This window comes from Sceloporus undulatus, chromosome 1 (assembly GCF_019175285.1).
Source record: "Sceloporus undulatus isolate JIND9_A2432 ecotype Alabama chromosome 1, SceUnd_v1.1, whole genome shotgun sequence".
Taxonomy (NCBI): domain Eukaryota; kingdom Metazoa; phylum Chordata; class Lepidosauria; order Squamata; family Phrynosomatidae; genus Sceloporus; species Sceloporus undulatus.
In genome coordinates, this window is record NC_056522.1 from 142,325,394 (window position 1) to 142,348,039 (window position 22,646).

At 38.9% G+C, this 22,646-nt stretch overlaps 1 protein-coding gene across 4 annotated transcripts in view; it reads left to right on the top strand.

Moving 5' to 3' along the window:
• Positions 1–22,646, top strand: part of LOC121919719 (muscular LMNA interacting protein) — a 59,019-nt gene that overhangs the window by 32,004 nt on the left and 4,369 nt on the right. For 2 of the 4 annotated variants that reach the window (XM_042446578.1, XM_042446576.1), the window contains 9 exons: positions 5,019–5,081; positions 6,660–6,725; positions 7,546–7,629; positions 7,726–7,785; positions 8,996–9,040; positions 11,016–11,060; positions 15,474–15,599; positions 17,515–17,727; positions 21,446–21,499. In XM_042446578.1, the coding sequence (XP_042302512.1) occupies positions 5,019–5,081; positions 6,660–6,725; positions 7,546–7,629; positions 7,726–7,785; positions 8,996–9,040; positions 11,016–11,060; positions 15,474–15,599; positions 17,515–17,727; positions 21,446–21,499 (756 nt within the window). The remainder of the gene's footprint in view (positions 1–5,018; positions 5,082–6,659; positions 6,726–7,545; positions 7,630–7,725; positions 7,786–8,995; positions 9,041–11,015; positions 11,061–15,473; positions 15,600–17,514; positions 17,728–21,445; positions 21,500–22,646) is intronic. The other 2 variants (XM_042446577.1, XM_042446579.1) reach the window with 2 other exon arrangements.

Here is a 22,646-nt window from a genome sequence, read left to right on the forward strand (position 1 = left end):
ATTCTTTTCCCCATTCCTTCCTGATCCAGGCAAATGGTGTACAAAGAGAAAAATATATGGATAATTCTGCTTGAATAATGGCTTAGATCCGGTAAGAGGAGGCTCACCAAAATCAATCAGATGTTAGATTATTGATTTCAAAGAGACTTCGGGTTGAGTATCCCTTATCTGGAATTCTGAAATCTGAAATATTCCAAAATCCAAAATTGCTGACATTGGTGGCTGAGATAGTGACACCTCTGCTTTCGGATGGTTCAGTGTACACGAACTTTGTTTCATGCACAAAATTATTAACAGATATTGTGCATAAAATTATCTTCAGACTATGTGTATAAAGTGTATATGAAACAGAAATGAATTTTGTGTTTAGGCTTGGGTCCCATCTTCAAGATTTCTCATTATGCCTATGCAAATATTCCACAATTTTAAATAAAACTCCAAAATCTAAAACACTGCTAGTCCCAAGTATTTTGGATAAGGGATACTAGACCTGTATAATCAAATTGCAGTAAAATAACAACAACCCATATTCTGAGATAATCAGTATTAGAAATGTGGTTAATGTTGCATCCAGTCCAATACATATGCTATTTAGGATATTTATGACACCTATCCAGCAAAACCTTTGAGTAAATTCATCCAATGGCAATAGGGTGTTCTTTTTATCTAGAATGGCTTTTCTCTTTGTTTGAATGGGTGGAAAGGAATGGAACTAATGTGTGTTCTCTTGCTTAAATAGATTGCACCTGTGCATTGAAGTAAATGGGGATTCACATGTGTTCAGGAGAACTGCATGGGCATCTAAATAAGCATGGGCCTCTGTCATGGGAAAAGTGTATTTGTAACATCACTTTAAGCTAATTTGTAACATCACCTAAGATTACTGAAATATCTACTTCTAAGGGTGTATCCACATTATAGAAATACAGCACTTTGATACCACGTTAACTGCCATGAGTCAGCCCCTGGAATCCTGGGATTTGTAGTTTAGCAAAAGACTTACCCTTTTCTGTCACATGGCTCTAGAACTGTAGCTATAGAAAGTGCAATAACAAATTCTACATATCTAGCCAAACTACAAATTCTAGGATTCCAGAGGATGAAGCAAGCAGTTAAATAGCTATAAATCTGCAGCATGGTTACACTTTAAAGCTCATTTCATTTCAAATCCATGAAATGGACATGTAAAAAGTTCCAGCAACATGAAATCCAGAGGACCAGCTTTTCCAAAAGATTACCCCCCACCCCCTACTAAATTGTTTGTAATGAGCTAACAGTTTTATTCTACAACCAATTAGTTAGAAGAGATGGGAGATTAATTCATTCTGGAGTAAAGTGTTTTGACTGTGATGTGCAGTTTTTTTAAACATAAAGCTTGTTGGCCATGATCCCATATTTGAATTCCCATTGATGACAGCAATAATTTAAGCTGACATTCACGATGAGATGGTTTGTAGATATTGTTGTCAATGTTTAACAGTCATTGCTGCTGAAAGCTCACTTCATATTATTGGTTCCATGGAAATTGTTTTAATTAACTTCCAGTTAAAAATGCAATGGTCATGTCAGTGCTTATAAATAACTACATTTAACCAGTGTCACTTGTAAATCACAAGCCAGCTTCATGTTAACATCAGCTCCATCTTCTTAAAGACTGTTCCTTCGAGTTGCTAGCTCTTTCATTGATCCCACTGTAAGTAGCTCCCATTTCATTGAGGGGTGCATCTGCTCAGACTTTAATCTGAATCTTAACAGAGCTGTCCAAGCTGTTGTAACTATTTTGGTACAACTCCTCAGATAACTCTTTTAAAGTTTAAACTAAGCACTAGAGTTGGTTCCCTGCTCCATGTACATAAGAACCATGTTCAGGGGAAGGAGGGGATAAGATGGTATGCAGTTTGCATATTACTTTAAAGAGAAGCACACAAACTCTGCCAAAAAAGCACACATACAGAGAGCTATGTATCATGCCACTTTCTCACACATCAAGTGTAAGTATTCCAGAATCTTATCAGGGGATTGGTCCTAGCCATTGACAAGAATTATTCCACATTCATGGATGCAATCTTTATACAGTATTGACAACAGTTTCATTGTCTCTGTGGAGAGTGGTTTCAGATGAAACTTGGCTTCACACTAGTACTTGCATGGCATGTTTGCACTTAGTCTGATTTTTCTTCTTAACCGATTTTTTTTAATCAAGTAAGAAAAAGACAAATGAAGCACTGGAAAAGCAAGGGATGGCTGCAAGTAGAATGCAAAAATAATGTGTAGCTCTTGTAAATTCAGGGAAGGAGACAGGGTGATACTATGATAAATGCCTTGTTTAAAACCACCCCTGGATTGCCTGTGTGCTGTAGACCTGCAGAGTACACTGTATAGTATGCAGATGCTGAAATTGTTTGGAAAAACTAGAACTGTTTTATGGATTAAGTTTCAGCTTCAGTTTAAATACCAGCTCCTATAATCCAAAGATATATTCTGAAGACCCTTAGTGTTGAGGCTAGGTTACAATCTGGTTAGTGCCTGGGTGGGAGGGAGACCTTCTGGAAGCTGAATAGATGTTCCTGTATATGCCAACATGGATGTTAGGTAGCCAAGCAGACACATAGACTAGAGTCAGTGTGGTATAGTAGCTTGTGTACTAGAGACCAGGAGCATTAAGGGAGAGATGGGTTTGAATCCTTTTTTCAGCCAAGGAAACCCACAGGATGACTTTGGGCAATATCACACTGCCTGGGGCTAATATGTAGGCAATGGCAAACTTCCTCTGAATAACCCTTGGGTGCATCTACACTGTATAAATAATGCAGTTTGACACTAATTTAAATGTTGTAGCTCCATCCTATGGAATCCTGGGATTTGTAATTTGATAATGTCTTTTGCCTTCTCTGCCAAAGAGCACTAGTGCCTGACAAAACTACAGGATTTTGTAGGATGGAGCCATTGCAGTTCAGTATTTCTAGTGTAGAGGGATCCTTTGACAAGAAAATCCCAGGATAAGAAGTCAGAGTTGACTGGAAGGCACATAAGAACAACAACAGGTGGGTGGTCTTCTGTTATAAAACTAAATAAGAAAATGGGAGTATCAAAATAAAGGGAGGTGGGTACCAATTTCCAAAGCAGAGCTGCCCTTACCAGATGGAGAATGCTGCCTTGGCAGCAGATTTTGGCTCTCCTGAAAGGGCAGGAAATTGTTGGTTGTTTAATTTGTTGTAATTTTACTGCCAGGAAGAAAGTTGTGGTATTTGTTTGTTGGCTTCTGGTGCCAAAACCAATTTGTCTGGCTTTGCACTTTGTGCACCTTGACTTGTAAAGGGTTACATTTGCAGCTGTGCCTCAAGGGCACTAAAAAGCTCATCTTTGGGAATATGCTACTTATTACTCACTCATCCAGCTACTCTGCATCTGTCAATTAGCAAAGCAAGGCGGAAAATGAAGTTACCTCCTCCCCACATATATACAAAATGACTCACAGGTGTTGACACTTAAGAAATGGCCTATTTGGGGAGGAAGACCTGATCATCTGAAATATTTAACACTCCCACTTAATTGGCTTTTGTTTCCAGACTGCACAAACCATGCTGCTGTGGCAGTGATGGGGAGGTCTTATTTCTGCTTTGTGTTCTTTGTAGCTGTTTATGTCACTGCAAAGATTCTAGCTCTGAGCTGAATGGCCCAATGGAGATATTTGGGCAAGGGGGGGGGGGAGAGATTTCACATCCACGTTCTTTCTTCATTTTGACTTCCTCCCCCTTTCTCTAACTCTTTGCACGGGGGCTTGGGGAAAGGCTTCCTCATCAGTGAACGTCATTCAAATTTCCAACCAGCGATTGTGTATGGGCCACATTCCTTTGCAAAGGAATTTCTTAGTGCTGGAATGTTGTTAATAGATTGCATGCAAAGGCTCTCCATCCCTGCAATTTCCTCCCACAACCTGTAATGAGAAGAAGTCAAATACACTTCCTTAAATGTACGTGCCACTGAAAAAAACAAAAAAACAATGTCCTTTATTAATTGCAAAAATTCAAATTGCTTTCATAGACCCACAAGTAAGACATTTAAAGGTATAAGAGCATATTAATGCAGCTAACAAACCAACAGGCAGATGGTTTGAAAGCGGGACAACAAAGGAGCTGTGTGTGTGCTTTTGTGTGTGCGTGCAAGTTTAATTCTTTCACAGACTACTCTATTCTCATTGCATCCTTGCATTCCTGACAGTCTCCCCTGCTCCGATTGAGATGAACGTCTGCCAAAACAGTCACCAGCAGCAATGAGTGTACAAATCCAATGTGATCTGAAAGAGAATTCATGCACTCTGTCATTTGTTACTTGTAGCTCAGGGACTAGGCTAGAGCTGTTTAGCACAGAATTCTATGTACCTCACCATACTACATATCCCAGGAATACTAAGGATGGAGCAATGGCAGCTAAAGTGGATTCAGTGTGCTGTAACTGTCTACTGCAGATACATGTTGGGTCTCCTCTCCTTCTCAGTTCCAGTATATGTGATTTGTTATCAGACTACCAGTGTTGGCTCAAGTGCGATGTCCAGATAATCCCAAAACAAAGTTGGATCTGGTGTGATGTCCGGGTAACCCCAAAAGCAAAGTTTATCACCATTGTAAAAAAAAAAAAAAAAAGCCATCTTTACCTATTCAAAGTGCTCTTCATTGATCTTACAGCTAACTATTTCTTCTCTAGGCAGAAGGAAAAAACTCTCAATGCATGCAATTGGCATGGCTGGCTGAAAATGTGAAGATGTGCATCGTGTTGCTAAGTTAAATATTGTAAACCCGATTATATTTTAACAAAATGGATGGTATACTGTCATCTAGAAGTGTGTGTGTTTGTATGTGCATTAATGTGTCATGTCATTTCCATAAATTTTGAAATAACATTTATAGTCAAGACTTAAAAGAATTATCATTAATGGGACATTGTGTTTTCTTATCCCTCTCCTCTGGCTGCTTTGTGTCCATTTTTAAAAAAAACATTACTATTTACAACCATACAAGATCAAGACAAGCTACAAGGCATTTGCAGCAATCCCTACCAACACACTACTCCTGGAGCAGAAGGTCAGTCCTTTCCTCAAAAGCGCATCCTAGCGCTTATTTTAAAATGTAAGAAATAAGCATTCTTTAACATTTATTTTGGAAAGCTTTCCAGAATATCAGATGGTATATGGATTGCTCCTGGCTTAAGTGGTAGCAAAGGAGGTGCCAGATGCAGCGGCTACCTGACTCCATATAAGACAGACTCCTGGAGAAGAATGAGAAAATGTGTTTGAATGCCATAATAGACATGTCTTAACTGTTGAGCTTAATACAAAAATATTTCAGATAGGCTTTTGACTGATTTCCTGCCTTCTCCAAAAATTAGTATTGAACGTGTGGTGTATTGATTAGAGTAGGGATGGGAACATATGACCTTCCATATATACATGGTGTTGGACTGCAGCTCCCAATATCCCTTACCCCAGTTATGCTGAGTAGGACTGATGGGAGGAAAAATCCCCATTAGAGCATCTCATGTTTTTCATCCATGGGTTAGAGAACTGCTTTTCAGAATGAATTTACAATAGAAACCAATTCAAATAATTCAGTGCTATGGCAGAAAGTAATGCAGCAATGTGCAGGCTCCCTCTAAAGGGTATGAGGGCACACTGCATCAGAAATCTAGCATGACAAACGGACACAGATCCCATGGGTGTTCTTTGACACTTGGGGTCCATTCACATTATGGAAATAACCTGATGTGAAACCGGGTTATTTCCACTATGTTTCCACTGGCCCCAAATGCACCCAGTGTAGTGTGCTAGGGAAGGCATGGAAAAACCTGCTTAACCCGGTGTATTAGACACCAGGTCCTTAAGCGCATCTTTTTTAAAGTGCCACAATGATCCAGATCTTTGGTAGTGTAACACTATGGAATCAATCTGGTAGTGTGAATACGCTATGGAATGTCATATCATTCCTGGAAATAGAGGAGCCTCCATTTTAAATCAGTATGAATGGAAATAGGGTTAAGTGTGAATGGCAACAGGGTTAAAATGGCACAGAGAGATTTGGGAATGGGAAATGCAGTGGGAACATCAATATGGTGCTGCATCACCGTAGAGATCTGGATCTCCTCACAACAAAAAAATATGTGTGAATGCCCCCTTGACAATACCTAAAAGAGCTCTCTTGATTGTAGATTTTGGTTGGATACATTAGCCTAAAACAACAAGAGAATCTAAGTAGCTCAACAATGAAGAGAAAATTCAGGAGCAATGTGCACACTCTTAATTTTTTTACTGTTTTAAGAAAATCACTCTTGTGGATTTTGTTTTATCTTGCTGTATGGTCAACACAATACCCTTGAATAGGTTTTATATAAAGAATTGTTGGTGATGTTCATAAAACCATATTTAATCTGCAAAATTTGGTTGTTATGATGACAGCTGGTTTTATTATATGCCTTCCTCTTATGCATTATCCATATCCACATGCTTTAACCTTATTTTGACAGTTTAATTGGGCATAAATGATAGAAATGAAATAATAATAATAAATGAATAAAATTCCAACTTGTATTTCTATTCTTCTTGCTCTGGTATTATCATTGTTTCATGCCTTGCCTTAATTACAAAAACAATGTGTATTAATCTACAGGCACTTGATGAACCAACCACAGAAGAAGGCATGGCTGAGGACAGAGATTTAGATACACATCCAGAGGTGGTTACATTCATTTTTATGTAATGAAAATATCACTATTAAAATAATTTAATTTCTGGTCACATTTCCATGTTCACTAGCTTTCCTCTGCTTGAAAATGTCCACTGTGAACAAATGTTTGACATTGCCGTGTCCCCCATAAAATGTAGGCTGTGCCAAATTGTTGTGGAAATGTATCCATGTGCCTACTTCCTTGAGCCTTTTAGTCCTGATTCAGAAACGGATGCAAACATCTGGGGAGCTTTGTGTCCCAGGGTCCATTTGCAAATCATTGTGTTGTGGTCTTCTGCAAAGCTTCCCAATGTTTATAGCTTTGAATGTTCGGGGATATGGAGTGTAATTGGAAGAAATATTTCTTGAAAAAACTGGGGTTGCTCCTGCAGGCCCCATAATGACCTTTGGGGCCATATTTGGCCCATACCCTTCATTTTCCCCACCTCTGGTTTAGAGGCACATACCCAGCAGCCCAATTTGGCTGTGCTTTGCTTGGAGACTAATGGTGGTGAAGAGAAAGAGAAGATTTTTTTTCCCAAAAAGATAGCTGGTGTAAATAAGGTGAAGGTACTGTGAATGAAGGACTGGGGGGGCATTCTAAGGCAGTGCCATTGATAACACATTACAGTTTGCATTTGGCAAGACAACACAATGCTACCTCTTGTGCTTGTCTGTAGCAGAGATACAGACTGTAAAAGGGGGTATCAAGGCAAGGACAATACTATGCAGCATGTAAAAGCAACAGAGCACATGCATTCAAATGTATTCCCTGACATGAATTTCAGAAACATAGAGGTAATCACTATATCTTTAAATATTCTTGTAGATGTGCTCTCCTGCCCAGCTCAGGCAACAGACAGAAGAGCTGTGTGCTGCTATTGATCAAGTCCTACAGGACCCCCTGGCTATGGTATGCAGGCATCAGAAGTAGCTTCTTTGGATGCTTTCTTATCCTTCTTCATTGTTTGTCCTTGAACACCTGTACTTTTCCACTCACTCCCTTTAGCGCCGATGTGATTCTTCCCCAAGCTGCCTGCAGAACATGCTGGATTCAGACATAAGCAGAGTAAGTGAATGATATTGTCCATGGATATTTAGAGGACTTGTTGCTGCTCCAGACATAGGGTTCAATACCTGTCTTTTATTACAAGGAGGACAGAATGAAGCAAACCAATCAGGAATGTTCCAATATGAAATTTCATATTAACCAAATTTAATTTAGCATTATTTAATTTCATATTTGGTTAATTATTCCCCGTTTTAAATAATGAACAAGTTCATCTGTATGCAAAATTTTGTTGGCAGAACTACATTCCAGCTAGGAGATACAGATATATAGGCTTCATCTTCTGTGGCATATTTGCTAATTCTTCTCACAGCGGCTTCATCTCTAGGTTTCACCTCTGAGGATAGCTAAACCTGAAATCAGAAAAGAAATAAAACCAAACAAAACCAAACCAGCAAACACACATACGAACACACGTACGTGCCACCACAGTTTAACCGTACCTAGAGAAATTCACCCAGTGTTACTAGGTTGATGCTGATGCTTTCACTTATGATTTGAATGAAACAAAAGTTTGATTGGTGCCATCTATCATCCTGAATATATTTTTACACAAACTTCAGAGCAAAATAGGCCCCAAACCAGCAATATTTTAAAAAGTGAAAGCTTGCCAGTTGGTCCTAGACTTGTATGCAAATGTTTGGGATATCAGCTGAAGTGTAAATATCAAGTTTGGTCAACATTGGTTGGTGAATGTGTATTCTAGAACAGAATGTAGAGAGAAAGGGACTATTTGCTGTGAAAGGACCCACAGTAATTGATGGATTGGATCCAAACCCATTGGTTCCACACCTATTGTCTTTGTGTTGGACACGGTTTGATAACTGTGATCGCACATGGATTTGTATGGCATAACACATACTTTCAGTTAATTGTATACCTATTTATGTGTCTATTTATTCATTTATTCCAGTTTAGGGTTCAGGAATCCTTCTAATTGTTCAGATGGATAATTTGTTATAGTAATAAGCTACTCCATTACCATTCTAATGATGCCTTTAAAAGACCCATTTTTCCTTCCATGTTCACAACCTGTTTGGTTAAATTTGCATGTGCATTTGCCTTTATTGCTGTGTGGTAAAAGTGTGTGTGGGGGGAAACACCCTGAAAAGGGCCTAAATATAATAAAAAAACCTCTGTGCGATGCACATAGAACTGCCTCAACTGTGGTGCTGTTAACAGTAATCTGTTGATTAATCTTTCTCTACAGTCATCTACACCTTTGCAAAGACCAGCTGGGCGGGAAACTAAATTTGTAAGTATCATCAAAACTAGATCTTCATTTGTATTTTTAAATTATATTTCTTTTAGTTCTTAAAGATTTTATTTGTGGAATGACAATAATACAGTATCACTATTAAAACAGTTTTCCTCTTTGTCCCAAACAAGCTCACCTCACCCCTAACCCAATTTATAATGCACAATGAAAATACTGCTCTGTTAAACCTCTAGTAACTGCAACTTTTGTTCTCTTCCTTTGTATTTTATTATAATACTATTTATCTAGTTATCAATCCAAAACTTCACTTGATTATTCAGTAGTTTAAATTCACCATTACCTTGACACATAAAACTAATAAATGGTTTCCATGCAATATCAAATAAATCTTCTTTTATTTCTCCTTTTGCTACTCTTAACTAACAGGGTAACTTCTCTGATAGGGCTGTAGTTGAGATTCTATTTAACCAATTCCTAATTAATAAATTCTCTATTTTCTTCCCCAGGCTTTGACTATTTTGAGCCTTGCTGCACATAACATAAGTGTGCACATAAGTGATATAAAGCCTTATTCTCATTTTCAAATAGAGAAATAATTAGTAGTGCCTGTCTAAAATAACTCACCCACACACTATTGGACTTATCCAAGATAGAACTTCATCCTCCTTAGCATTTGTTATCAGTGGAACAAATCCACCTTGAAACACAAGGTCTCTCAGCACGTACATAATGTCATAATGGAGGGTCATGTAAAACTAAGACATTGTTTTCCTTCAGATTCTTTCTCAAAATGGTGACTGGAAGTGATGTTGTGTCATTGTCTGCCATCATTTTGAGAATGAATCTGATGAAAACAAAGTTATATGGGAGGTGGGGGTTCTGAGGTGGTGGTGTTATCACACATTTTGCATGATTTGGGGAGCAAAATATCACCCAAAATTGCATCAGTTTTTTTACATTTTTGGAGGGGCTGTGTGGGGGACTGGTGAAAGTCTTCAGAAATTGCAAAAGAAAGGGTGTATGCAGTTCACAAGCCCAACTTTCCCTACTCACAATTTGCAGTGTCAGCAAAGATATAAAAGAACCAACATGGAAGCACATCCTGAGCAGCCAACCTCTGGCCACAGCCTTTTCAATGGATCACTCGATCAAATATATCCTTAGCAGTTGGCAAATGGGTGCTATGAAAAATTTACATTTTTGCAATTCATTGGGTTGCTATACCTGAGGACCTCCAAACCGGGAAAAATGTAGGACAAGGTTTAAAAATGTAAGACCTTTTTTAAAATTTCCTGGCCTCGGCCTCCTCTCAGGCCGGGAAGGGGCGCGGGGGCCACCCGTCATCGCGGCCATCGCCGTGGTGGCAAGCAGCCTCCTCCTCCTCCCAGGCCCTGGCGAGGCCTTGGAGGACTCCGCGATCACGGAGCCACCTCCAAGGCCTCGCTGGGGCCTGGGAGGGAGCATCTCCGTGGCTGGAGCTCCGACCGCGGAGAGCGCGCCTAGGCCTCAGCGAGGCCTTGGAGGTCCCTGCGGCGTGCGCGGGGGCAGAAGTGGCCGCAGGTGGTGCCGTCCCGGTTTTGGCGCCGGACCGGGACCGGGTCGGCACTGCCCAAAGAGGGATTGTCCCGCCTACAGGCGGGATATGGCATCCCTACTTATGGGAATAGTTTTTATTTGCACCCCATTTCCCCTTTGCATCCTTCTTACTTCTATAACACTGTGGCAAATTGTTTATGTCTTCTTTTAAAACCTGATCCTTCATATTGTTTTTGGTTGTGAATCCCAACCCATTCATATTTTTTTCAAGACAAAAGCAAGAGATTACAAAGCACTTGTCACCATAGTATGGTGTGAAATTAGATCTGCAGAACTGCACAGTCATGCTGTGTGTGTGGATTGTGTAACAAGGCCAAGACATCAGGTTTTACTTTTGGCAGTACTGTTCCTCATAATATGACTAAACGTAATGGAATCTTTAAGTTGCTCTAATATTGTATATATTTTATTTCAGGCTAACCTCTTCTTATCGGGGCCTGCAGTGACTGAGAGTCAAAAAGTATGTTTTATTACTAAATTGCCACTTTCTCTTTTGAATGGTTACAATGATAGGGAATGCATTAATTTAAAAAATTTAGATGCCTATTTTCCTGACCTCAAATATACACTGGAGTCGATTTTTCACAACACAAAAGGAGTCAATGGAAAATAGTGTCTTGAAGCCAGAGTTTGGAAAAATGTTTATGACAAAGCTACACACTCACCCAAAGATACCCACAGCCAGGTTGCAGAAAAAGCTGGCAGGCATGATGGTTGATTAATCAGCACCATCTACAAGGCTACCTATTATTTGGTTTACTTATGGAAAGAAGAATTAAATATATTGGGAAAAGCAATAAAGAATCATGGAAAGAAAAATGGAAAGAAAGTGGAAGGTAAAATGTGGTATGAAGAAGTAAAAAATATAATTAATGGTATTTTCTACATCTCCGATAATTATTGTTAACTTGATTGGAATGTATTTCCCTCAATGTTGTTTTTGGGAGGGGGAGGGGGAAGAAAAGTATATAATGAAATGTGGATTGTATATAATTTGTATTATGTATTGTGTAATAAAAATTAATTTGTGGGGGGAAAAAGATTAATCAGCACCATCTCCAAAATGATATAGATTTAATTGTGAGATGGAAAAGTGGTTAGCATTAAAGGTTTTGTTTTGTTTTTTGGTCAGGGGGTGTATCCAATTCTATGAGAAGAATATTGAAAATGGTTATGCATCTTTCAGTGTCTGGTCAACAGGAGAAAACTGTGGCTCCTGCCACATTGCAGAAGTAATGCAGTTTGACACTGCTTTAAATGCCATGACTCCATCCTATTTGCAAATTGTTGTGGCACCAGAAGTCTCTGACAGAGAAGGCTAAATACATGACAAATCTCAGAATTCCACAGGATGAAGCCATGGCACTTAAAACAGTGTCAAACTGCATTAGTTCTGTGAAGATGCAACCTAGGCCCTGTCTACACAGGTCAGTCAAATGCAATGGACTTCTCATGTCCTCTTGAGGGGGAGATCAGATGACACACTGGGTATAATTAGTTGTTTAGAGTCCCAGTTCTACCATTGACTCTGAGGGGCTGCAACAGCAAAATAGCAAGCAATCACAAGTATACAGCTTATCAGTGAACTATGTTGATATTTGGGTGATGAACCTTGCCAATGATTCTTGTGATTCCGGTCCGGTGGCTGATGGATGAAGACGTCGGCTATCTCTCCAACACAGGAACAGAGTGAAGCTCCAAACATAAGCTTTCAGCTTGCTTGGAAGAGTGCCTGGAGAAACAGCTGCTAGATCAAAAAACACTCTCCAGCAGTTCACTCTTAAGAGGGCTTTATTGCTTTGTTTCTAATAACACGAGCTAATCACCACTATACAAAAAACTCTTACCAACTGACACACCACACTATCTCAAACTCCCACAATCCCACAGCATAGCATTTTTGCTTATATACAGAATTACCACGAGGCAACCGCAAAGCCCAGCCTCTTCCTATACAAGTTGCTATGCACCATAGACACCAATTCCTCTTCAGACTGAAGACATAGCATATTTACATTTAGTCCTGCTCAGTTGACCTTGAGCATCCGGCTGCTGCTCTGGACTCCAGCTGTAGCCAATTTAGGCTTCTGCAACCATTGCCACATCTGAATGTTTTCACCTTCAATGCATTCACAAACTAGCACTCCCTAAGCAGTTTACAATCTGTAAACCAAATGCCCCCAACAAACTGGATACTGATTTTATTGACCTATGAAAGGATGGAAGGCTGAGTGGACCTTGGAGCCCTCCTCTAAGATCAAACATACAACATTGTGGCTGCAATACCAATATTTAACCATTGCACCACCGGGGCTCCATAAAAATGGTTGAAAAACCATCTCTTCTGTATAGTACCATCTGCTGTATCACGTCACAACCAATAAATCTGACAACAATAATGAGTGCCATTGTTCAGCACCAAAAGAAGTCTTGGAAAGGTCTGGAATCACAGCAGTTCTAACTTGGAACAAGAAGTGAGCAGGCATATTGCTTCCCCCTCTTCATGTGTTGATTCAACACACTTTGTAGGCAAAGATAGTGCTGAAATTCAAAACAAAGAATGTTGCAGGGACAGCTCTTCAGTATTTAGCTTCACACAGTCTTAGCCTGGGCCTGTGTCAAATGGTTCCCTAATGGCTGGAGTGCCACTGAGCAACACAAACAAATATTTTGGAAAGCTGCGTGAGTGTCTAGATGGTGTTGAAGCCGAGTTGCATTTTTTTCTAGCAAAAGAGCGACTGTTAAATGATTGAACAGAGGTTTGGTGAACTGTTTCATCAGGAATAATAGAAATAGAGCAGATCATGAGTATCCTCTTACTCAGACTACTTTGTGATTAAATCCAATTAAATCAATCAAACCATGGCATGCCTTGTTTTTAGGTTAGCAGCAGTAACTTGGGATTGTATCATTTTATTAACTGCAAAGCAAAAACCAGCCTTACCATATTTCCCCAGATTTCACAGATCAAAACCAGAACCCGTGTGGCTAAGCAACATCAGAGTGTGGTCAAGAGGGAATTTTTTTTTAAACTGAGGAACAGACAAACTAGAAGAGGCTGCAGCAGTTTGCTTTGAATGAGCCTACTGGGAAGGGCACAGTTCCACTCCCTCTTTTCCTCTTCCTCCTTCTGAGTTTTGTGCAAACTGATTTTGCATTTTGAAGTCTGTTTGCATTAATTAAGTAAGCTGAGGACAAAGGGGGAAAGTGGGAGGAGAAAAGAGTAAATTTGGGATATTTTAAAAGCACTGAAAATGTGAGATGACCTAAACATGACCCAAAAGAAGGAAGAAAAATATATAGAAGGATATTATATGATATCAGTTGCTAGAATCTTGTATGCACAGTACTGGAAAAATAAAGAAATACCTACTAATAAAGAATAGTTGATAAAGCGAAAAGAGATGATGAACATTTAGTTTTAATACAGGATAAACCAACAGGTGATAGAAAACAAATGGCTTCCGATAAGACTATTGGATTAAAAACTGGCCAAGCCTGGAAAACATACAGAGGTCTGTTGGGAAGACAGGAAAATGATGACAGTTGTTGAAAAATATGGACAGTCTGAATAAGGAATTTTAAGATGACAATAAGCACAAGGATATACCTGAGAATAAAGATCACTGATAAATTGTAATATGGATAGAAGCTTCAGTGATCATTCATGGAAAGGGAAAGGTCAAATCTCAGTCAGTAAACAAGTACAACTCTGAAGGAGGTACTTGCTAAAAATCTGTATAATAGCACTTGTTTCCTTATGTCGAAGGTGCAACTAGGTATGGTTTAATATTCAAGGAAAAAGAAAACAGAAATATAAACATACACATATTTTTGAAAAGTGAATATTTTATCAACTTTACTTCAGCCAAGTGCAAATGGTCGATGGGTTCCATTGATTGTTATTAATTTATTTGTTGTCTTGTTTGTTAATCTGTTTTTGTTGTTTGTTTATTGTTGTCTAAATTTTAATGTTTGCTTTTTCTTTTAAGTTTTGGATAAATTAATAAAAATATTTTAAAAAGAAAAAGAAAATGTGGGATGACAGAGGATTAATTAGGACTTGTCCCTGACAAATCCTGACAGTCGGAGAGGATGTTGTATGTTTATTTCAGAAAAGAAAGGAAATGTTGGCTCTGGGTTTCTAATGCTGCCATTGCCCACAAATTATTTTTGTTTAAAGTTGAAAACTTATAGATATAATTCATATGATAACAGTATGGGACAAGCAATGATACTGCAAGGTGTAGTCCCTGAGTTCAGTCCACAGTTCATTAATAGGACCATGCATCAGTTTACATCAGAGGTGGACAATTGTGGAAAATTAGTGGCAATCTTGGAGGGATGCACCCCCTTATCAAGAGAACACTTATCCACCAGCCATTTTAAACCCAGGAAAGGCCTTTTTCTTTACTTCTTGGTCATGTTTCAAAAAGAAGGCCTTTCCTGGGCTTAAATTGGCCTGGGGTGGGGAACATGACAAAATGGAGGGCACTTTCTGACCCCTGGGAGGCGCAAAAATGGTCCTGGGGGCCACACAAAGCAGGTCACATTTTGTCTGCCCCTGGTTTAGATGTTACAAAAGCCATAAATGTATCTTCAAAGTAAATTTAAGACCGGATAAAAATGTTCAAACAAAGGAGTTTGTTTTAGTATATTAGCATATTATTTTAGCATTTTATGTTATATTGTTGTATTTTATCATCCATTCTTGATTATATATATTTGATGTTCTTCCCTTTAGTGGAAAGGGCATTATGAATAAATGGTGTTGTTATTATTTTGATGATGATAAAATCTATTATCCCATAGCTTTTGATAAGATTTTTTAAAAAACAAAAATGTACAAACCTTCTTCTCTCCTTAAAATTAGACAAAACCTGGTGTCATCCGCCCAACAATGGTGAAAGCAAAAATAATAGTAAAAGAAGAGGAACCTATCCAGCCAAATCCATTCAAAAAGTACTTAGAAGAAACCACTGATCTCCAAACTGAACAGGTAAAGTTTCTTTTTCTTTTCGTTCCTAATTCACTATCTACTTACAAGGATCCATTTGTTTAACAATGTAATAAATGAATTTGACTAATTAGGTTTCTCTTAGTAAGAGAAAGTTTTCATTTTCATTTTATAGGCTCACAAATAATAAACCTACATGTTGTGGGAGGGCAAAGAACTACAGTATATACTCAACTATAAGTTGAGAAATTTATGACCCAAAATTGATCCTAAAATCCTAGATCAACTTATATGCTGGTCAATAAAATAATACAGCTTAGAAAGAAGCACCACTAAATTCTGACTCTAAAACAGTCCCTCAATTTATACATGAGGTTGACTTGTACCCAAGTATAGACAGTATTTTGAAAAAGGCAGCCCATGATCAACCTACCTCTCCACTGCACAAATCTCTCTAAGCCTTATCCATGGCAGAATAGTGAATGCAACTTACTCCTGAGGTTTCCTGATGTCATTATGGTATGGAGTTCCTTATTTAGGGATTGCAATGGCATCCTGAAGAATACTAGTTTAATATTTTGCTCACAGTTTTGTCAGTTGATTGAAATGGTCTGGAAGGCTGATAGAGAGTAAATACTCAAGTATAAATAGAAAGAAAAACCTTCTTCTACATTCTGTCAGCGGTCTATCCCAGAATTTGATGTGTTTCCTCTCAATGAATCAGCAGCTGGAAACCTGTTGTTGCACTATGCTAATGGGAACTGCACTATTCAGTGGGAATTGTAGTGGTTGTTAGGACACTGCAAAAGCCTGTTGTGCTGGCTGAATTGAGTTTATCTCAGCATAAGCACCTTTTGTTGGCTTATTACTCAGATTGCTTGATTGATTGCCTATCTGAATACCCCACTTTTCTCCTTGTACAAGATTCTCTCCTTGTATGTTATCAACTGCTCTTCTCCCTAACATTAAACATCAAAAGAGAACAGGCAGCAGAAGAGTCTCTCTCTCTCACACACACACAAACAAAAGGATGGAGAAAAGGTGGGGTAAAGGAGGAGGCAGGTTACAACAGATGCTAATCCTTTTCAGCCTAGTAAAACTACTACTATTCTAGTCAGTGCTAGGTTGGGGCCAGGGTAATCCTAAGTAATTTCCAAAACCGAGAGGGGTATGGATTCAACAAAGTGTCAGCTCAGATTACTTCCAGCCATTTTGGACTACCGCCACACAACAGAATTAATGCAGACTGAGACCGCTTTAACTGCCCTGGCTCAATGCTATGGAATTTTGGGATTTCTAGTTTTGTGAGATATGTCACCTTCTCTGTCAGTGATACCACCACAAACTACAAATCCCAAGGCTCCATAACATTGAACCATGGCAGTTAAAATTGTGTCATACTGCATTAATTCTGCAGTTCAGATTTAGCCTTGGTGAATTGGAATTGCACTGTTACTTGTTTAACCATGAGTATGCAATGCATGAATACATGGGAACGGCCAGGTCTGAACTGGAAGTAAACAGGGCTACCTGTGCGTCTTGACAGCTATTAGGATGTCATGAAAGGCCAGCAAATTGTTAGTTATTTACCTTGATAATACTTTTTTTTAATGTCAGGGATGAGGAAAGTTGCCTCAGGTGATAAAATAATTTGGCTAACTTTGGGTGTTTTGTGCCTCGGTTTTGCTGAGTGGAGATTACCATTTGCTGTTCTGTTTCAGGCAGAAAACTATCATAGGCCTTCCCTGGCAATCTCCACAACCAGCCCAACTAAACAAAAGTCCTGTTGATACTAATCCTTTCTTACTGATTCAAATAACTAGAAAATTGAGTCTGAATCATAATCGATTCCTTCCTGGAATCTCTCATTTTGTGCAATTCAAGCAAACTGGGCTTCTGTCATGACGTCTTTTGTCGTTTGTTAACCAAGCTCTTTGTTCGCTTCCCTTTCTTCCAGGATTCATCTCTTTCCCATCCTTTTCTCCATACTAAACTGAACCCACCTACTAAGTCCCTATTACATCTTCAGGCTGTCTCTCATGCTGACTCACTAACTCCCGGACCATTCAACCATTTGGGTTCCATCTTTGGTGATGTGCATAACAATTCTTATAGTCCTTATCATCGCAATACTTTGTATAATAAGGTGAGAAAGGGGGAAAAAGAACAGGTAAATGTTTTGATTTAGTCAGTCTGAAGAGAAATTTTTAAAAACCCTATAGTTTTGCTTACTTACTTAATGTATTTAATTTATGTAATATAGCTGTATATTCTACTTTTGACAAATGGTTCTCTTTAATGGTTTCATAATAAACCAGGATGGTTCCCAACAAATACCACTGTTAGGCAGAAATTAGTGGGATTGCCTTCTTTGACATGAGCTTGGTCAGATCTCAGAAACATTACATTTTGGGATGAACTCTCCCAGAGTCCAGCAGATATTTCCCAGAATCCTTTCTGGGGGATTCTGGGAAATGTAGTCCAAATGTATATATTCCACACACACTTTTATTTTAAATCAGATTTAGACTTTTCCTTAAAGGTTCTTTCTTCTCTGTGTTATTTAACAGGCATTAGCATGACTGCTAGGTGTTCTAATGGAAACATTTTAAATGAACCCATTTGCCATTGATAAGACTTTGCACTGCACTGTGTTCATTTTACCACTAGAGAGCAAAAGTGCAGAGCAAACTGACTTTCAGCATTTGTTGAACTTAGCATATTTAACCTAGCTGAACACACAGAGAGAAATTCAGTTTTAATAAAAGCTTTTTTTAAAATAAATATCATTCATAAATTAGTTTTGTGAAATGTAAGAATGATCTTAATGCTATACAGCCAGTTTCACTTCATCACCAAATCATAGAATCGTAGAGTTGGAAGAGACCACAAGGGCCTTCCAGTCCAACTCCCTGCCATGCAGGAAACCTCAATCAAAGCACTCTGTTTAAAAAACTCCCAAGAAGATATTTGGGATAAGGGTTTAAAATTTACATGCTGCAATAATCTTAAAGAGAACTTTCATAAAATGATGTAAAATTGGTATGTAACTCCAAACAAAGATGTATAAAGTTATATCAGATGATTGCTGGAAGTCTAAAGATTAAGTGGAACTTTTTTTCACCTATGGTGGAAATGTAGAAGAGTAAGGAAATATTGGTTTAAAATTAATGAGAATAGGGGAAAACGGTATTTCCAATTGGTATTTATATGTATGAGATCAAAATTCTAATTATTGAATATGATAAATTGGTAAAGAAGTAAAATATAGAATATATAGAAATTGCTTTGGTTTGTTATAATGTTATCTTTAACTGTAGCTATTGCTAATGGCTTTCATGGAAAAACGATAGGACATGAGCCATATAAAAAATATGATACAACTCCTTATATCTATTTCCCCCTCCAAAAAACTTATCTTGATAATAAGTAATCCTCTCTCCTCTGCTTCTGTTCAGCATTATTTTACCTTTAACCTTGACTGTATTTAAAGCAATTATAAAAACAATTGCACAGCTTCAATTGCCTTTTAAAATATACTGTTTCTGTGAACTTTACTTCCTCATATGAATCAGGGCAAAATAGTTCTTCCTTTCTTAAAGGCATAGAACAAATTAATGTTTGAAAGAGGTAAACATGAAACTGATTCACTAAGGCAGAATTGACATGGATAAGAAAGGAATTATAAAGTGTTGTTGCTATGGTTTTTGCCAGTTGCCAGATGGTACACTTTGATGTCAAGGCTGTGAAACTCCTGTTGCAAATGAAAAGAACACCTATTGCAAAAGCAGTCTTTATAAAACCCAGATTACTGCTGAGAATGACTGCAGGTGATCTACTGTACCATGAAAAGTACCGAAAGCAAACAACAACTCATTCCCTCCCCAGTAAAAGAACAAAACTCCAATTAATTTGTTGCACAGTTTTCCTCAGTGGCAGCTACTGTGCCAGTCTGTTTGATAACTACACATCTCTGGCTGGGAAATAATGATGCCAGGAACTTATTTCAGATCTGAAACAAGAGGAAAGTTAATGCAGACAAGTGTGAGGTGTAGTGGTGATGGTGTGGGAGGGAAAGATTTTTGTTCTATACATGTTCCCTAGATTTTGTGTGTGTATGTGTGTGTGCGTGCGTATCTTCAAGTTGACTTTTGATGTATAGCGACCTCATGAATTTCATAGGGTTTTCTTAGGCAAGGAATACTCAGGAGTGGTTTTGCCAGCCCCACCTTCTGAAATATAGCCCACAGCACCTGGTATGCATTGGTGGTCTCCCATCCAAGGACTAACCAGGGCTGAATCTGCTTATCTTCCAAGATCAGATGGGATTTGGTCCCTTTAGGGTATTTACACAGTTACTAGACTTGTAGTTCTCAACTTTGGCTGTGAATCAAAGACTGCTACTGGCAGCAGAGCCGAGAACAGTTGGGTGTTCTACAGAGAAGTAGCTATTCTGTATCCATCTGGGAAGCCCTGTTCCCAGTTGCACCAAACTGATCTCCAATAGGGCAGGCCGGACAGTCTCTCATAAAGTATCAGCTGTGCTGCCAAGAAGAGATGGTATTTTCTCCATGTTCAACTCCACTTCAAGGTGCCTGTGAAAGGACATTGAGAGATGTCCTTTACAGATGTGCAAAGAGGGAATAGTTTCTGGGCGACCTTAAGCAACTCACATGCTCTCCAGATGTTTCTTCTTTTTTGGCCCACAATCTCCACGTCCCTAACCATGACAATCAAGCATGAGGAATTATGGTGGCTGTAGTCCAAATGCATCTGGAGGACCACCTTTTCCTGTCCCTGGATTGAGTGATTGATTATTTATTTATTCATTTATTTATTTAATCCATTTCTCTCCCACCCTCTTCCCCAACAATGGGACTCAAGGCACTTTACTACAGATTAAAAACTGCATAAACATCAGTGAGATGCCTAAATATAGAAGTGCTTTAAAACAAAAGTTAAAATTAGTTAAAAGTAATTAAAATTAATTAAAAGCCTATATATAAACCAGCAAAACAGTATAGGATGCCATTAAAACCTCTTCAAAATAAATTTATAGAAGCCTAATGAATAAGAATGGTTTTATTTGCCAGAGGAAGGACAGCAAAAAGGAAATCATCCTAGCCTATAGTGGGACAGAAAGAAGAGCTGTAGCACTCTTATGGGCTCATATAGGGAGACACAGTCCTTCAAATAACTGGGATTCAACAGATGGATCTGTTGAATCCCTCTTTAAAGCAATTTCAGATAGTGACAAAATTAGACATCTAGGTCTCTGTAGAACCATACAGGTAGCAGACAGGTAGGCTTCAATTTTCCATGGTTGGGAGCAGAAGAGACTGGAAGCAGATTTTGTCTTGATGTCCCCTTGAGAGTATGCCTTCCTGATTCATGCACTTGTGGAAAGTACTGCTCTTGGAGATACTGTTGAAAGGAGTGGAAAACTAGCCCTCCTTCTGAATTCAAGTTTGGGATCCCTGACAAGAATTCTGTGAACGGTGAGGTGGCTACTCATCTCTAGTCCAAATGGAGTTTCTGGGCTGGGAGAGAGAATTATTCTCTGACTCTGATGCCCCAACATTGCAGGCTTTGCCTGTTTGTGTACACAGCGAAGCACTACTTACAGTGTGAGCATCTTTGGACTATGGAAACCTATCCTACACATAGCACACACACACATCATAAAGAGGGCATTTTAATGTAGTCAAGAGTAGTTTTTCAAACATGAAGATATTTCATGGGGATCATGAACATGTCTGCTTGCGGGTACCAACCATTTGTCCTCATTGCTGAGACCTTTTGTTTCCTATATGCCAAGTGCCTGTCAGGCTATGCTATTAAATGCCATCCCTGCCCTGTAATGTTCTTGACATTTTTCTGCTTTTCAGCCTACTCATCCAATAGTACCTATTCCAGAAGATGAAGCACTCAGCTCTAAAGAGGTAATGGAACAGAACATCCTTTTAAATTATAAATCAGGTTTGTTTCTGTCAATGCAGTGGAAAAGAAACAAACAAGAAGCATGAATGTGAATGACAATGACTACTTGATTTCACAAGTGAATAAGCTGACACCTGCAAATATACTCTTTAGTATGGGTATCACTGCTTCATTGACTATATGTGAGGGTGGATAACTTTAGCAGTATCAGTTTTCATCAACACATTGCTGGCCACATCCCTGTTAAAAATGTTCCTCCCCCAAAACTTACTTCTAGTAAAAACGCACACACAGAAGAAAAAACACCTTTTATTTTGCTAAAGCCCCACAATTTGTTTTCAAAACAGAGCCATTGCTCCTGGAAACGTCCAGGAGTATGAGTCTTGTTCTTAGCAACCAGAACACATTTTGGCTTGCATCCAGTTAGTGGCATATTTAGGTATAAGATAAACTACCGGTAAATGTCTGCATATATTTTATGTTCCTGTGGAGGTAACAGCAACCAATTTCCCCCTCACATGCTATTATCATACAAGCCTCTTACCGCAACCAACTGTCTGAATTGATCGCTGTGAGGAAGAGGGGAAGACATGTAATTTGGCCCATGCAGACATGGCCAGACAGATGTTCAAATGTCACACATCTGCCTAGAAGTCAAAATACCACTCCCATCTTTCAGATATGAGTGGTCAAGTTATAGTTCATCATAAGCAGTAGAAAAAAATGACTACGGCGGGTTATAAACTGCCATAAAGTACGCGCTCTGCACGTACTAGGGTTAGGAAGGGCCATATTAGGGTTAGGAAGGTTCTTACCTTCCTCACGGCCCTTCCTGTCAGTACGCGCGGAGCATGGACTTTATGGTGGTGCCCATCCACATGGGTGCTGCCATTTTGACGTCTTGGACGCTGTGCGTCCAGACTAAAACCTACTTCCTTGGGTGCATTTGGCAAAATCAGTGTTTGCTTTGAATATTGTCAAGCCGAGAATGCTTGAATCCCTGGATCTGTGGATACAGAGGCCTGGCTGTACTGCCACATTCCTTCCATCCCCTTCCCTTCATCTTTTTTTATGCTGCAAGAGAGTAACATGGCTACTTCTTCAAAAATTAACTAAGACATTTACATTGCAAAGGGAGTGAAATTATCC